Source organism: Gigantopelta aegis, chromosome 6, assembly GCF_016097555.1.
Source record: "Gigantopelta aegis isolate Gae_Host chromosome 6, Gae_host_genome, whole genome shotgun sequence".
Taxonomy (NCBI): Eukaryota; Metazoa; Mollusca; class Gastropoda; order Neomphalida; family Peltospiridae; genus Gigantopelta; species Gigantopelta aegis.
The window spans coordinates 9,274,285-9,294,023 of record NC_054704.1 but is presented as its reverse complement, the minus strand read 5'-3'; the positions used below and the strand labels follow the sequence as shown (position 1 = coordinate 9,294,023).

Genomic DNA, 19,739 nt, shown 5'->3' with positions numbered 1-19,739 from the left:
CACAGCTAGACATGGCCATGCGACAGTAAAAACATTGGTTTTGACTATCCACAGCTAGACATGGCCATGCTACAGTTAAAACATTGGTATGGACTATCCACAGCCAGACATGGCCATGCTACAGTAAAAACACTGGTTTTGACTATCCACAGCTAGACATGGCCATGCTACAGTAAAAACACTGGTTTTGACTATCCACAGCTAGACATGGCCATGCTACAGTAAAAACACTGGTTTTGACTATCCACAGCTAGACATGGCCATGCTACAGTAAAAACACTGGTATGGACTATCCACAGCTAGACATGGCCATGCTACCGTAAAAACATTGGTTTTGACTATCCACAGCTAGACATGGCCATGCTAGTTAAAACATTGGTATGGACTATCCACAGCTAGACATGGCCATGCTACAGTTAAAACATTGGTATGACTATCCACAGCTAGACATGGCCATACTACAGTTAAAACATTGGTTTTGACTATCCACAGCCAGACATGGCCATGCTACAGTTAAAACATTGGTTTGACTATCCACAGCTAGACATGGCCATGCTACATTTAAAACATTGGTTTTGACTATCCACAGCTAGACATGGCCATGCTACAGTTAAAACATTGGTTTTGACTATCCACAGCCAGACATGGCCATGCTACATTTAAAACATTGGTATGGATTATCCACAGCCAGACATGGCCATGCTACAGTTAAAACATTAGTATGGACTATCCACACTAGACATGGCCATGCTACAGTTAAAACATTGGTATTGACTATCCACACTAGACATGGCCATGCTACAGTTAAAACATTGGTATGACTATCCACAGCTAGACATGGCCATGCGACAGTAAAAACATTGGTATTGACTATCCACAGCTAGACATGGCCATGCGACAGTTAAAACATTGGTTTTGACTATCCACAGCTAGACATGGCCATGCGACAGTTAAAACATTGGTTTTGACTATCCACAGCTAGACATGGCCATGCAACAGTAAAAACACTGGTTTTGACTATCCACAGCTAGACATGGCCATGCGACAGTAAAAACACTGGTTTTGACTATCCACAGCTAGACATGGCCATGCGACAGTAAAAACACTGGTTTTGACTATCCACAGCTAGACATGGCCATGCTACAGTAAAAACACTGGTTTTGACTATCCACAGCTAGACATGGCCATGCTACAGTAAAAACACTGGTTTTGACTATCCACAGCTAGACATGGCCATGCTACAGTAAAAACACTGGTTTTGACTATCCACAGCTAGACATGGCCATGCTACAGTAAAAACACTGGTATGGACTATCCACAGCTAGACATGGCCATGCTACCGTAAAAACATTGGTTTTGACTATCCACAGCTAGACATGGCCATGCTACAGTTAAAACATTGGTATGGACTATCCACAGCTAGACATGGCCATCCTACAGTTAAAACATTGGTATGACTATCCACAGCTAGACATGGCCATGATATGGCCATAGACATGGCCATACAGTTAAAACATTGGTATGACTATCCACAGCTAGACATGGCCATACTACAGTTAAAACATTGGTATTGACTATCCACAGCTAGACATGGCCATGCGACAGTTAAAACATTGGTTTTGACTATCCACAGCTAGACATGGCCATACTACAGTTAAAACATTGGTATTGACTATCCACAGCTAGACATGGCCATGCTACATTTAAAACATTGGTTTGACTATCCACAGCTAGACATGGCCATGCGACAGTTAAAACATTGGTATTGACTATCCACAGCTAGACATGGCCATGCTACAGTTAAAACATTGGTATTGACTATCCACAGCTAGACATGGCCATACTACAGTTAAAACATTGGTACTGACTATCCACAGCTAGACATGGCCATGCTACATTTAAAACATTGGTTTGACTATCCACAGCTAGACATGGCCATGCGACAGTTAAAACATTGGTATTGACTATCCACAGCTAGACATGGCCATGCTACATTTAAAACATTGGTTTGACTATCCACAGCTAGACATGGCCATGCGACAGTTAAAACATTGGTATTGACTATCCACAGCTAGACATGGCCATGCTACAGTTAAAACATTGGTATTGACTATCCACAGCTAGACATGGCCATGCTACAGTTAAAACTTTGGTTTTGACTATCCACAGCTAGACATGGCCATACTACAGTTAAAACATTGGTATTGACTATCCACAGCTAGACATGGCCATGCTACATTTAAAACATTGGTTTGACTATCCACAGCTAGACATGGCCATGCGACAGTTAAAACATTGGTTTTGACTATCCACAGCTAGACATGGCCATGCTACAGTTAAAACATTGGTTTTGACTATCCACAGCTAGACATGGCCATGCTACAGTAAAAACACTGGTTTTGACTATCCACAGCTAGACATGGCCATGCTACAGTAAAAACACTGGTTTTGACTATCCACAGCTAGACATGGCCATGCTACAGTAAAAACACTGGTTTTGACTATCCACAGCTAGACATGGCCATGCTACAGTAAAAACACTGGTTTTGACTATCCACAGCTAGACATGGCCATGCTACAGTAAAAACACTGGTATGGACTATCCACAGCTAGACATGGCCATACTACAGTTAAAACATTAGTATGGACTATCCACAGCTAGACATGGCCATGCTACAGTTAAAACATTGGTATTGACTATCCACAGCTAGACATGGCCATGCGACAGTTAAAACATTGGTTTTGACTATCCACAGCTAGACATGGCCATCCTACAGTTAAAACATTGGTATTGACTATCCACAGCTAGACATGGCCATGCTACAGTTAAAACATTGGTATTGACTATCCACAGCTAGACATGGCCATGCTACAGTTAAAACATTGGTATTGACTATCCACAGCTAGACATGGCCATGATACAGTAAAAACGCTACAGTTAAAACACTGGTTTTGACTATCCACAGCTAGACATGGCCATACTACAGTTAAAACATTGGTTTTGACTATCCACAGCTAGACATGGCCATCCTACAGTTAAAACATTGGTATTGACTATCCACAGCTAGACATGGCCATACTACAGTTAAAACATTGGTATTGACTATCCACACTAGACATGGCCATACTACAGTAAAAACATTGGTATGACTATCCACAGCTAGACATGGCCATACTACAGTTAAAACATTGGTATGACTATCCACAGCTAGACATGGCCATACTACAGTTAAAACATTGGTTTTGACTATCCACAGCCAGACATGGCCATACTACAGTTAAAACATTGGTATGACTATCCACAGCTAGACATGGCCATACTACAGTTAAAACATTGGTTTTGACTATCCACAGCCAGACATGGCCATACTACAGTTAAAACATTGGTATGACTATCCACAGCTAGACATGGCCATGCTACAGTTAAAACATTGGTATTGTTTAACAGGACCACTACAGCACATTGATTTATTAATCATCGGCTACTGGATGTCAAACATTTCACTCATAGTTTTCAAAAGAAGCACACTATAATTTTCCATTAGCAGCATGGGATTTTCTTATATGCACTTTCCCACAGACAGGACAGCACATACGTTTTTTTATATACCAGTCATGGAGCACTGGTTGAAATGGGGAAAAACACCTTCACTGAATAATACCAAATAACCTCTGGCAAGCACTCTACAAATGATATGCACAAAGACAGCATACTTGTTGGCAACATAACAATATTTAGTAACAACTGCATTCACCTCAATCTGACACATCCAACAGTCGTCCTCTAAAGATTTTCCAGTTAAAAAAAATAATTTACTATTCAATTCAATTATTTGGTTGTAATTTTCCCAAATTTACAATGCTTGTTTTTGTCTTACACATGCTTAAACAACTGCGTATACTGGTACATAAAAATAATAAGCTTCGTAAATTTGGTCCCTTATGCTTATATTTGAAAGCAAACGTTAAGTAATTACACAGTGGGAAGTCCCTATTATTTAACTTCGAGATAACACCTTTAATACATGACAATAACAAACAATAAGCCTCCTTTTTGTTAAAGCATACCACAACTGGTTTTTCTCCGTAAACCTATTAGGCTAATTGAAAATAACTACAGTGTGGCACCAGCTATTTAACTTTCTTCCCATTAGTTAATAAGTGACCAGGATGTACATTGATCAGTGGTAATCATAGTGGTCCAGCAGCTAATATTTATCTGAGTAACACTGGCTGGAAGGACTCATCTTCTCCACATTTGGGCATCTTGGAATATTTGATATTACTGATTCACTCTAACAATTAAATAATTACTGTTAAAATGATTTGTAACACGCACTATTAACTTAACACTGCTGACAGCAGATACCAAGGACGTGTCTTCACTCGCCATGTCAGTGGGGCAATGAGGATTTGTTATCTCCTCATATATTAATACTCTGCACACCTCCTTCCAGAACACCAGAGAACATGATGCAATTATTGACCAGCATGACACTGCACAACTGGAGACAGATATGTTCAATAACTAGGTCAGTGAGGACAGCCAGTAAACAGAACACAGATAACCCACTCTCCACCTTGGCTAGACAAACATGTGATAGTTAAGAACACTTGGGCTAAAGTTAACCACCACCCGATTCAAACTCAGATATTTTATACACAATAACCTTCCATACAAAAAAAAGTTTTTGTTTAACTGCACAACATTGGATTTCAAACATTTAGTAATTCTGACATGTAGTCATCAGAGGAAACCTGCTACATTTTTCCTAATGTAGCACGGGATCTTTTATATGCACTTTCCCACAGATAAGAAGTCACATACCACAGCCTTTGACCAGTTGTGGTGCACTGGTTGGAACGAGAAAAAACCCCAATCAGTTGAATGGATCCACCGAAATGGTTCGACCTTGCGATGCAAGCACCTCAACCGAGCTCTCAACGAACAGCTAAATCTCACACCCTAACCTTCCATATATAAATTTCCATGATAGTCTATACAGTGAAACCCCTCAACACCGGATCCCCTCTCAACCAGAATCCCCTCAACACCGGACCCCCTCTCAACCAGAATCCCCTCAACACTGGACCCCCTCTCAACCAGAATCCCCTCAACACCGGACCCCCTCTCAACCAGAATCCCCTCAACACCGGACCCCCTCTCAACCAGAAACCCCTCAACACCGGACCCCCTCTCAACCAGAAACCCCTCAACACCAGATGTGTTCCACAGTCCCATGATTTACTCAACTTTTAACACTAAATTGTACCCCTCTAAAATGGAAACTTCTCTAAACTGAACACCGGACAAACAATTTGGTCCCAATATGTCAATTTAGTGTAAATCTTCCCCCTGAAAACCGGACAATCAAACCAATGCCAATCAATGTGGTGCCACTAATTGCTCCTAATATCATTCCAGCCAGATTACATGTTGGGGAACATGTAATATGTGCATGCTCGGGTTCGCTGTTATCAATGTAATCACTGTTACACGATCCTAAGTAAACAAGGTTGGCAACATGCTAATAAACAATTAAAATACCCATCGCCAGCTTTGATATTTAATTAATACATGCATTGTGTTGTAATTTTGGTTAAGATAGGTTTTCGGATTTGGGTTAGGTGTTTTTAATTATTATTAAAACATCCCTATTTCTGGTCTTTATCACTTTCCCAATTTAATGGAGAACAAGTCACGTAAATGCAGACCCCTGAAAACCAGACACCACTCAAAACCGGATATTTTACTAGGTCCCATGGAGGTCCGGTGTTGAGGGGTTTAACTGTACATGTTTTCCATGTGCAAGTCACACACTGTAAGCCATGTTGTGATGAAAGGAAATCTACATATCAGAGGTTTTTACTGTTGGTGTATAAAAAATCAAAAATACACCCAATTCAACATCTGGCTTGTTGAAACGTCAAGAAAATTTGAAATATTGGTCAGCTAATTTGTTATTTGGCTTTTATTGTAAAGGAATATTACATGATACACACCACTTAAGTAATAACTGGTATCTACAACATAAAAGATTTACAATCAATGTAAACATAAATTAATTTTGAAAAATATGGGTGGAATTAACAAATATTTGACATCCAATAGCTGATTAATAAATCAACGTGCTCTAGGTAAGTTGTTAAATAAATCAAACCTTATTGAAAAGATGGAGCACTGCATGGAACAGAATGTATTAATAGAATCTATCACCGTTGTGAGGTATAGATAAGGCAATTCCAACCCGAGAGACAAAATGTGTTTTGTGAGGGCCAAGGTTTACCGAGGCCCTTACAAAAACATTTTGTCCCGAGGGTTGGAATTGCCTTCTCTATACCTCACAACAGTGATTGATTCTTTTTCTTGCCCATTTAATTACAGAAAGAAAGAAATGTTTTAGTTAATGACGCACTCAACACATTTTATTTACGGTTATATGGAAAGAAAGAAAGAAAGAAATGTTTTATTTAACGACGCACTCAACACATTTTATTTACGGTTATATGGCGTCAGACATATGGTTAAGGACCACACAGATTTTGAGAGGAAACCCGCTGTTGCCACTACATGGGCTACTCTTCCAATCAGCAGCAAGGGATCTTTTATTTGCGCTTCCCACAGGCAGGATAGCACAAACCATGGCCTTTGTTGAACCAGTTATGGATCACTGGTCGGTGCAAGTGGATTACACCTACCCATTGAGCCTTGCGGAGCACTCACTCAGGGTTTGGAGTCGGTATCTAGATTAAAAATCCCATGCCTCGACTGGGATCCGAACCCAGTACCTACCAGCCTGTAGACCGATGGCCTGCCACGACACCACCGAGGCCGGTCCATTTAATTACAGTAACAAAACATTAATTTTGTAAGCTACGTACGGCTGGTTTATTGTAGAACGATTCGTAAACATTTCACTTACAAACAATAAAACTCATTTAATCATACGCTGAAAAATATAGTCCAACTTATGCAACGACATAAAAATGCAACAACTTAATAAATATAAAGTTGAAAATATTAATTTGTTTAAATATTTTTAAAACAATGATACAGTGTGAAATGGCAAAGAGAATTTTGTCGTAAAACATGAGTTATGACATCACGTGTATGTAGAAATCGTCTAGCCCTCGGGTCAGACAGATTTATCTAGCCCTAGGGTCAGACAGATTTGTCTAGCACCATACAAAAGCTGGATAACCCTGCCCAGTGGGCAAGAAATATTCTTCTAGTAAGTCCTTGGTGTGTGTCCATGTATATTCCTTTAGCTCATCAAGTTCAAATCACAGGCTTCTATACTGACACCGACCATGACCTCATCAGGCTACATGAACATGCTGACTCCCTCCCCCCTCCCCCTCCCCCTCCCCTAACACACACACACACACACACGCATACACACACACATGACGCAATAGGTCCATTGAGGAAGATTGATCCCTAGCCCCTTCACGCCCTAGGAATACATTTACCTGTCAAATGTTGGAAACAATACAATTTGTCCAATGTTTTGTGACATTGAAGCATAAAAACAATAACATATTAATGACACAGGATGGAATTTTGGTTGGCAATCCACGCACAGTTAAACACTGTTACTTTCACCGGATAAAGGAGATCAATATGCTAGAGTATATGTCATTACCCGGTAACCCATTATTCGCTGTATTAATACTAACAAAGGCACATCATGCATAATCTATATTGATAATGAGCGTACAACTACAGGCATGATATCTATATGATAATTGATATTTACATGTAGGTACAGATAGCCTAGGTGTAAAGGACACTTTTAGTATACATACACATCCAAATAGCAGATGTGAGTGCAATGTACGACCCTGAGATGAGTACATGATATCTATATGATAATTGATATTTACATGTAGGTACAGATAGCCTAGGTGTAAAGGACACTTTTAGTATACATACACATCCAAATAGCAGACTGTGAGTGCAATGTACGACCCTGAGATGAGTACATGATATCTATATGATAATTGATATTTACATGTAGGTACAGATAGCCTAGGTGTAAAGGACACTTTTAGTATACATACACATCCAAATAGCAGACGTGAGTGCAATGTACGACCCTGAGATGAGTACATGATATCTATATGATAATTGATATTTACATGTAGGTACAGATAGCCTAGGTGTAAAGGACACTTTTAGTATACATGCACATCCAAATAGCAGACTTGAGTGCAATGTACGACCCTGAGATGAGTACATGATATCTATATGATAAGTGATATTTACATGTAGGTACAGATAGCCTAGGTGTAAAGGACACTTTTAGTATACATACACATCCAAATAGCAGACGTGAGTGCAATGTACGACCCTGAGATGAGTACATGATATCTATATGATAACTGATATTTACATGTAGGTACAGATAGCCTAGGTGTAAAGGACACTTTTAGTATACATACACATCCAAATAGCAGACGTGAGTGCAATGTACGACCCTGAGATGAGTACATGATATCTATATGATAATTGATATTTACATGTAGGTACAGATAGCCTAGGTGTAAAGGACACTTTTAGTGTACATACACATCCAAATAGCAGACGTGAGTGCAATGTACAACCCTGAGATGAGTACATGATATCTATATGATAATTGATATTTACATGTAGGTACAGATAGCCTAGGTGTAAAGGACACTTTTAGTGTACATACACATCCAAATAGCAGACGTGAGTGCAATGTACAACCCTGAGATGAGTACATGATATCTATATGATAATTGATATTTACATGTAGGTACAGATAGCCTAGGTGTAAAGGACACTTTTAGTGTACATACACATCCAAACAGCAGACGTGAGTGCAATGTACGACCCTGAGATGAGTACATGATATCTATATGATAATTGATATTTACATGTAGGTACAGATAGCCTAGGTGTAAAGGACACTTTTAGTATACATGCACATCCAAATAGCAGACGTGAGTGCAATGTATGACCCTGAGATGAGTACATGACTTAAAGGGAGAGACCCTAGTTTTTAAACACTAAAGCATATTTTTCACCTAGACTCTAGTTTCAACCCGTAAAAATAGACACTGAGTTTGCATAATTTACAAACTTGTAACAAATTTGGATACAACAGAGTGAAACAAGAATTTGTCATGCTGAAATACCCTTAAAAATAGACTAAAATGCGACTCCATAAATGTTACTTCTCAGACGCACTTGCGTTTTTAAAATATCAAAAATGTACTTTTATGGTATTAAAAACACCAAGATGACCAGAAACACCTTGATTGTATGGAAATGGATAATCTAAACAATAAAATATAAGTAATGTTTGATTTCAGTGATCATAAATTTTATAGCTCTAATAGTGAAAAATATGTCGTAGTGTTTAAAAACTAGGGTCTGTTCCTTTACATACCTTGTGGAATTCTAGAACCATAATTAGGAAACCCAAAACATAAATTGTATATTGCAGGTCATCAGAGAGTATGAAGGGGTTAAGTGGGTGGGGAGGGCAAACGGCAGATTATTATGCTCACTGACACTGTCAGAGTAGGCCATGTCCCCCCCCCCATCACCCCCTCCCCCCCATCACACCTATTTTTTTTCACACCACCTTTCATATTTGCCTATCACCCATAACATGACTCATAAACAGTGTGAGTGATCCCTCACCTCTACCTCAATATAAAATCCTGGCCAATGTTTAAATTTCACACAGTGCACACATACAACTTATAATTAATAAAGGGTATAAATCCAGTTCCCAAACAAGTTCCAAAACCTTCGTATGGTACCTATGCAAATGTAATAATTTATATATTATCCACAAACTGTGATTTGTAACAAAAGTTGAGTATAACTAATCTCTTCACAAACGATGTTAAGGGTCCTATGTCAAAGTTGAGACTACAGTATTTCGTTATTTTTGCATTTATTTGTAATAAATAATTACAAATTAATCGATTCCATGCATAAATTTTTCCATAATTAACTCAAGAATAATCATTTAAAAAACGTCTTATACTGGACAACAAGCTTGGGGTTTCCCTAAAAATTTGTGGGAAAATATAGCATAGTCACTCTTTTTTTGTTTGTTAGTTGTCTGCAAAACATTCTGGGTAAAGTTAAGTGTTGAAAGTGTTTCACATGCATTAACTAGTGACGTAACTGTTTTATGCATACACATTCAACGGTTCCCTCCCATTCTGCCTACAACCCACTTTGCCTACAACCCACTTTGCCTACACCCATTTTGCCTACAATTCAGTATACTTACACTCAGTTTGCCTACAGTATGAAAAAATTACATGCCCAGTTAATAATTGGACAGTCTCTATTATTTTGTGTCTCAAACCAACATAAAAACATTGTATTATATAAACAATTAAGATTATAATGAACATAAGTAATGTAATTGGGGCTTAGTAGCGCAAAGGTGATTTCATGCTCTGGTGAGTAGTATTAGTCCATTGATCCAATTTTAATAGTTTAATTGTTTTTGTGTCATGTCATGTCATAGGGTTTTACGTGCACATTCAGAACAAGCTGTTGTAGTGCATGCCTGTCGTGGGCACAAGAGCCGGCTTTGGCTGGCTCCTCCATCCATGACAGGAAATGGGGGGGGGGGGGGGAATGGAGGGACTGCCTACACTGGCAGGTGCAAGGGAGTACCAGCAGCCCGATCAAGTCGGTAGTAGGCGGGTGGTGGTGGTGGTGATGCTATGGAATTTTGAATGGAGCAATTAATGCCAAAGAGAAAGGGTGCGCAATTTTGATTGAGGAAATTTGGCGCAATTTTTGAACGGTCGGTCGAAAGGTAAATGGCATTGTTTTTGTCAGGTCAGGTCAGGTCATAGGGTTTTACGTGCACATTCAGAACAATCTGTTGTAGCGCACGCCTGTCGTGGGCACAAGAGCCAGCCTTGGCCGGCTCCTCCGTCCATGACAGGAAAGGTGGGGGGAGGGGAGAGGAGGGACCGCCTGCACTGGCAGGTGCAAGGGAGCACCAGCAGCCCGATCAAATCGGTAGCAGACGGATGGGGGTGGTGCTATGGAATTTGAATGGAGCAATTAAATGCCAAAGAGAAAAGGGTGCGCAATTTTGATTGAGGGAATTTGGTGCAATTTTGAATGGTCGGTCGAAAGGTAAATGGCCGAGCTAATATAGGTTTTGATATTAGTGAATCGAGAGTAGCTCGTTAATTTTAGACCTCTAACTGTTTTTGTTGTGTAATGTTATTTTTATACATGGAATGTTCCACTTTTAACTGGGGATGTCATCTTTTCACACTGAGTGTAGGCAAACTGGGTTGTAGGCAAACTGAGTGTAGGCAAAGTGGGTTGTAGGCAAAATTATTTTTTTTCTACTAATAAATGGAATTATTTGGTTGTAATATTTCATAAGCATATAACTGAAGGTATAAACTTTATGTTTCAAAGCAAAAATTAATAAATATTTTATTAGGAACCACCATTATTGCAATTTTGACAAAGCACCTTTAATAACACTCAACAAGGTCAGTTACAAATATGCTGAATGATGTCAATTTCAAAAGCCACAATTGTTATACAGACTAGTGACAGCAGTATTTAATGTATTGTTATGGTCCATGCCATAAACATTACATGGGGAAGAATTATAGGATATTAAACGAGCTTCCATTTCGTATCATGTTTATGTCCAGAGTGAAATAATTTTCAATTGTCACAAGCTTTAGCGAAATGATACAAAATGATAGCGAGTTTAATATCCTATTTATTACCCATAATCAATCTTAATTTATATCACTCATGTCGTTTCGTTGACGTTCCTTTAAGATTGCACTGCACCAACTGATGACGTCATTGTGCGACATCAAAAGTGTTACGTCCCACTTGGCATTTAAGTGGGACGTATCACTTTGATATGTACCAAAATATGTTTAACCATATGGGCAATAATGACATTTATGTAACCATGCATTATAATCATGTGGGTAATAAAATATCATATAACAAATATACTGCATCTTTTACGACAGTTATTTACAACTGTTGTAATATTTTGCCACAGCATTTCAGTAAGGGACAGTACAAATTGTGGGTGTACAAATCATACTCTGTTGTTGTTTTTAACTCTCTCCCCCTTCCTAAAAGCATACATCAAAAATATTGATTTTGTAAGGAATGTTTTATCATCTTTTTTCTTTTTTTGTTCAAGAATATGCATACATTATCCCCATCACCCACCTCCCATGATAATGACTATTTGTCTGTTATAAACAAGGATTAAAAACAACTTTTTTCACAACATGTTAATTAATAAGTGGGTTTCTGTTGATACAATGCCATGCAGTAAATATTTCCACACCCACACCTAATAGGAAAATAAAACAGCTGTTGGCTTACATCTCAGTTCATCCTGAACCTGGGCATCCAATAAAACCGACTGAATCCTGTTTCTAAACGTCACACTAACCACATGTTTTGCGAGGTCCCGTCCAGTATGTCAGATACAATCAGTACAATCTGTAATTACTGCATGCTTACACTTACTCTGACTTACATCTTACATATCACATTCAGCACGTCCAGCCTGTCTAAAGAGCCACATACTGCTATTTAATTAACCAACCATCTGTCTCTACTGCCAATCATTCTACTCTTACCATTCTACTCTCACAAAATATTTAATATTCAATAATCTGGCCTGTATATATATCATCTTTAAGAGGCCTCAGGTGGCTGCTTACAGCAGGTTTAACTTCATGTGCTTGTGAATGTGTATCAACTAGGAAACTTGTTTAGCGTAGTGTGAACGTGCAATGTATCCTGACCCATTCTTTATCAGTGACACGCATGCAATCACAGATCCTGAACATTAGGCAGCATGTGCTTAGAGCTATCAGGTTTTCTATAATAACACGTCTTTAAACTGCCAAGGTAGTACTTAGTGAAAAACAAGTGGGGGTGGCAGTACAAAAATAATGGGGGCAGAGTAATGGAGGATCTTCTATAGCCTCTAGGCAGACAAAAATGGGAACTTCTCAACTAAAAACTGCACTTTTTCATAATTCTGTGTGATCTATCTGCTAGTTTGTCTTCTCCACAACCCCCATTAGGTACTGCCCTGAATACGTAAAAATAACCATGCTCATTTTACAACACATCACAGTATGGATGGATGGATGGATGGAAGGATGGATAAAAGAATGGTTAGATGGACGGACGGATGGACAGATGGATGAAAAGATGAATGAATGAATGGATTGATGGATGAAAGGATGGATGGATGATTGAATGGATGGATGGATGGATGGATGGATGGATGGATGGATGGTTGAGGGAGGGAGGGAAGGGGGAGGGACAAATGGATGGATGCATTAAGGATGGATTTTTGGATGGGTGGATAAATGAATGAATGAATAGATAGATGAATGGATGGATGGATGGATGGATGGATGGATGGATTGGATGGATTGGATGGATGGATGGATAAAGGAATGGAGGGGAAGAAGGAAGAATGCATGGATGGATGAATCGAAGGATGGATGCATTGAAGGATGGATTTTTGGATGGGTGGATAAATGAATGAATGATTAGATAGATGAATGGATGGATGGATGGATGGATGGATGGATGGATTGGATGGATTGGATGGATGGATGGATAAAGGAATGGAGGGGAAGAAGGAAGAATGCATGGATGGATGAATCGAAGGATGGATGATTTGAAGGATGGATTTTTGGATGGGTGGATAAATGAATGAATGAATAGATAGATGAATGGATGGATGGATGGATGGATTGGATGGATTGGATGGATTGGATGGATGGATGGATAAAGGAATGGAGGGGAAGAAGGAAGAATGCATGGATGGATGAATCGAAGGATGGATGCATTGAAGGATGGATTTTTGGATGGGTGGATAAATGAATGAATGAATAGATAGATGAATGGATGGATGGATGGATGGATCGATGGATGGATGGATTGGATGGATTGGATGGATTGGATGGATGGATGGATAAAGGAATGGAGGGGAAGAAGGAAGAATGCATGGATGGATGAATCGAAGGATGGATGCATTGAAGGATGGATTTTTGAATGGGTGGATGAATGAATAATTAAATTTCCGTTACATTCATTACAATCTAATTCCATTTTATAATTACTGTTTTGTAATAGGCGTCTGGATTGGTTAAAACACTATCACGTGATCTAAAAAAACAATGTTCATTCTTCCATGAATGCGAAAACTGCACTTTTTCGGTAAACAAATAAAAACTAAATGTTATTACCGTAACTACTTTTTATCAATTACAAAATCCCCGAGGATTCTATCATTTCTAATTTTATCCCAATATCATCTGCACTGGGACTGACAGTGACAATTCAGGCTTTAAACGACTCAGGTTTTGACCTGAGATACATAATGTATATGATAGGCCACAAAAAATGAAGCTTCTATTAGAAGTTATAGCAGAGAATGCTCGACAAAGAGAGACATGAGCGCAGCTCTGTCACATTTGACAAAAACACCAAATCAACAACTTACACACACGAATACACATACACCTTCATGCACAATTACGCGACCTGTTCTTTCCGAGAATAATATCACACAATCACAAACTTCCTCTGAAATCCACACAAACTGTAACACTGAAACCACTTTATCCCTTTCAAGTCAGTGTTCACATTCATTAATTCAACTTTAATTAAAATTTATAAAACCGTATGTAAATCATTATAATGAATCAGAGATTTGACGGTAAAAAAAGAAGTTAACTTTCTAAGGGCATTCCCTTATTTGTATAATGATACAGTTGTAAATCATTGTGGAATACAGTTCGATTGGCTTTTTTAAATATAGTTTTGTATAATGGCAATATTAATGCGCTACGCCATTCATAGTGTGTAAAACGGTTTTGGTGTTTATCATCCAGCCATAGCAACGGGAGTTTGTTCATTTCTTGATGAATAATATAAAAATTACGTTGTCACTTTATATTGGTAATTTGTCTTACTGAGCATTATTGTTTTAACCAAAAAATAATAATGAACTTTTATTGTTATTATTAGTAAGTATGTTTCAAATTTAATTATAAGTATTGTCTGTATGTTCATCTGGGTATGAACAAAAAAAGTAATCCGCAAACTTATGTGAGAACGGTTTTGCTGATTCACAGTTTGGGGATTAATTTTTTTGTTCATACCCCGATGAATGTAAAAGAAATAACAGACAATCCTGAAATGAATGAATGGATGGATGGATGGATGGATGGATGGATGGATGGATGGATGGATGGATGGATGGACGGATGGACGGAGGAATAGAAGGATGGATGCATCAAAGGATGGATTTTTGGACGTGTGGATGAATGAATGGATGGATGAATGAATGGACTGATGACTGGATGGATGGATGGATGGATGGATGGATGGATGGATGGATGGATGGAGGAAGGGATGGATGGACAGAGGAATAGATGGATGGATGCATCAAAGGATGAATTTTTGGATGTGTGGATGAATGAATGAATGGATGGATGGACAGACGGCTGGCTGGCTGGCTGGACAGACGGACGGATGGATGGATGGATGGATGGAGATGCAATTTCTCTGTGACATATTTCCTGTAACAACTTGCCAGTATATATGTAAAAGGGTGGGGTAATGGCAGTAAATTTGTTTCGGAGGACATGTGGAAATTTATATATTATATGGAAAAGGTTCAAGTACATCTCCAAGCAAGAATACATGTACCTATATTTATAATATAATTGAAAAAACATTTTTGTTCTATAAATCAACTTTGGATAATTAAAGAGACAACTTCCTATCCAGCTTGTCTGGGAGTGATATACACAACGTATTACACAGCAGGCTGTTAGGTTATATATACAATATACACGTAACTTGTTTCTCATAGTTTTGTTGTGTTATGTTGTACACAGCCTAAATAGCATTCTTATCACATAGTCTATATGTCAGAATTATCAAACGTTTGACATCCAATATCTAATGATTAACAAACCAAGGTGCTCTAGTGGTGTTATTAAACAAAACAAACTTATCACATAGTCCATCTCTGTGATATCACCTATATGTATTGTTTGTAAAAACTATGGAAACATCCCCAGAGTACAATGTACTTGTACTACGGTACCCTTTGATGTTTTAGGGAAAACATTAGTTTTTCATTGAATTATAGGTGTCAAAAGCAAATGTTGTGAAGAAAAAATATATATATACATGTTTGTCCCTGGGTCACTTAGTCATTATATCGAAATTGCCAGTGTATCGAATTGTTTTGAGTTATCTCCATTGCCAAAATAACATAACAAAAAATACTAATTAATATTAACTGATGACTAAATAGCATTTAAATAATTAATGCATTGCAATTATTATTAAAAACAACAAATACACATACATACATTAAATACTGGGGGTTTTTAAAAATCATTAAATATATTAAGCAAGGCGCATTCACCGTCCGTCTAATCATTGCTTGGTGAAAGACATCTCCGATTGGTATCTGTTTCGTTTACAAAATATCATGAAAATAGAAGATTTTCTTGTTTGAAGTTAATCCTTTAATTGGTTAACTAAAGGCTTAATTGCAAAAGCAATCCATGTCCACAGATTTAGCAGACATCGGTAGCTCGGGCTGCATGTGACACAGTTGGCTCACTACAAGATCAAGGATTCTAAGTGGCTGTGTGTGTACTGCCAACGTGCTAGGTATCTGTGATTATGTAATGTTGTTGTAAAGAGGTGTTTCAGATGTCAGATGCATGTTTGTTCCTAATTTGCTCTGTCGGTGTCTGTAGGTGTGAATTCCGGTGTAATGAGCAGAATAACACTGATGTATGTTTGTTCCTGACAATCTGTGGTCAGATGGTGTGAATGTAGTAGTAACCACGGTCATTGTAACAAGGTCTGACTGTACATATATAATATATTTTAATAGCTTTCTTTAGGTTATATGTCTTTGTTACAGAACATGGAATATTTTGTCCAGTATCATGTTGCGATTTGCTATGCATGTTTCAGAGATCGAAAGAAAGAAATATTTTATTTAACGATGCACTCAACACATTTTATTTACGGTTATATGGCGTCAGACATATGGTTAAGGACCACACAGATTTTGAGAGGAAATCCCGCTGTCGCCACTTCATGGGCTACTCTTTCCGATTAGCAGCAAGGGATCTTTTATTTGCGACAGAATAGCACAAACCATGGCCTTTGTTGAACCAGTTATGGATCACTAGTCGGTACAAGTGGTTTACACCTACCCATTATCCTTGCAGAACACTCACTCAGGGTTTGGAGTCAATATCTGGATTAAAAATCCCATGCCTCGACTGGGATCCGAACCCAGTACCTACTAGCCTGTTGACAATGGTCTAACCACGACGCCACCAAGGCCGGTTGTTTCAGAGATCGCTACACAATTTTTAAACATCAAACAGTAGTTGCTAATCAATTTTCAGTTGACTAAAAATATTGCTAATCAAGATTTTAAAAACAAAATCTTCTCTGCAGTAACAAAACAATGTGCAAAAAGTGCAAAATCTGACCACCCCACCCCACCCCAATTTTTTTTTTATATTAGCATATTTAAAATGGCTTAAAATCGAAAAGAATTTCTATTAAAAAATTTTTTTTTACCTTATTTGTAAGTTTATAAGTTTCTTACACCCTTGGATCTGGGTAAATTTTCAGTGCAGCTACTATAGTATTATATGCCCAGGTTGCTGAGGACATCAGTGGAATGAAAACACAGAATTTATCAATTTGTTCTATCAGCTTGAGCAAGAGAAGTCACAGCTACAAACACCTGTGTATGTATTCCATTTACTACAAGTATGTTGTGAAAAAGTATACTAATATGAATAGTATTGTATAGTTAGATTGTTCAGCTGGTACTGGAGTCGTCAACACCTATTCATCACGTCTAAACAGTAAATACATGTATGGCAATCCCACAATGGTCAAGTAAGGTTGTCTGGTTCATGACCGGTAATCTGTCACATAGACCGACATCAAAACATTGGAGGAAATGAAGTTACAGGGACAATCTATGTAAAAACAACACCCCAGCACATTGCTTAATCATTTCATTTCAACTTATTTTCGTGCTTATATCCAATTAAGGTTCAAGCACACTGTCCTGGGTACATACCTCAGCTATCTGTCCAGGACAGAGGGTTAGTGGTTAGTGGTTAGTGAGAGAGAAGAGGGTGTAGTGGCCTTATGCCTACCCATTGAGTCATTAAAACTCACTCTGGGTCGGAGCTGTGAACTCTGTACCTACCAGCCTTATGTCCGATGGCTTAACCACGACACCATCAAGGCCGGTCCTGCTAAATCAATATCTACCAGTGTCAGATATATCTGGGACAGTTGATCTGCAGAATCAATGAAGAATACCCAGTCACCATGTGCATAAGTTATTCTTTTTTTAATCACAGAAAGGAATCTTTTGTACTACACGGCTCAAACTGTACTATATATGAGTACTAAATGCTAAGTACTTACCCACAGATAGGACAGCATATCAACTCGTTATTTAAAAACACTGTCACAAAAGAAAACTATTAACACCAAATTATCTTTTTTTCTAAAAACAAGCAGTCTTTTATAAAGACGTTTCCACAAAAAAGGTAACACTTACCATGGCTTTTCATAAAGCAGTGAGTACAGACTGGAATAAGAAACAATCAAATGCGTCCACTAAGAGACACTGATCCTCTGACTTGGCGCACTCTTTTCACACGTATACCGGGTAGGTAGGACTAAGACGTATTACACAATGAAGACACTGCCCAACATCTGCATTACTCTCTCACTGAAACATAATTCAACCAACACTACTGGATTTTCTCTGCATATGTTGTTTGGGGGGTTTCCCTTTGGTGATAAAAAACAATTCACGGTCTATTCAATTCAATTAACAAATTTACCAAGCCTGGCTGTTTTTTACTTTATGAACAAAATGAAGACATTTAAGTGTAAAACAGGGCTCGAAATTGTCAGGGGACAGGCAGCTAATCCCACTCAACATACCAAACACATGGATGCTTTCTGATGATCAACTTCACAAGCCACTTTTGCCTTCCATTTTATTTTTTATAGTATTCCAGACACATCTAGAATTCTTAATTTTATGTTCTTAGTTACTTATCCCAAGATGCATAAATAATTCAAGGGATATTTCTCTGAATATTTTCTTATAGAAATGTCAAATCATATACATTAAGCATGCAGACAAAATGATGTATTTGTTAGCAACTGTAATTGAAAGAGAATATTGTTCAAATGAAGAAAAAATGGAATAAAATGTGACTGAAGCAACAACACAGGACTGAATCTATGTTGTTGCATTCATCTCACAATAACAGCATCAAATGTTTTTTGTTGTTTTGTTGGAGGCTTTTGGGTGGTGTCTTTCTTGAATATGCCAAGATTAGCACGGCTCGAAACGGCCTGTGGCCAGGTCGCCAATTGCAACCAATGTCCTATTTGGGCGACTTAAATTTTTTTTTAATAATAATGGTGTTAGTTGGCCAAATATTATTATTTGGTCGATTTTCTTTAAAACATATGAGTCACTATTAATATTTGTATTGCATATATTTATTCCATATATAACAATTAGCATACCTTACGGTTACCATAATTTAACTTCATATTCATATTTCATAAATTATAGTAAAACAATTAGGTTATAATGCTTTCATCA

General features: G+C 38.1%; 1 protein-coding gene across 1 annotated transcript in view; it reads right to left on the bottom strand.

The window, feature by feature from the left end:
• LOC121374026 (copper-transporting ATPase 1-like) overlaps positions 1 to 18,855 on the bottom strand; it is a 70,238-nt gene extending 51,383 nt beyond the window's left edge. Inside the window, 1 exon segment of the mRNA XM_041500905.1 lies at positions 18,672 to 18,855. Within this exon segment, the coding sequence (XP_041356839.1) occupies positions 18,672 to 18,674 (3 nt within the window). The 5' untranslated portion in view covers positions 18,675 to 18,855.
• Positions 18,856 to 19,739: the final 884 nt, after the last annotated feature.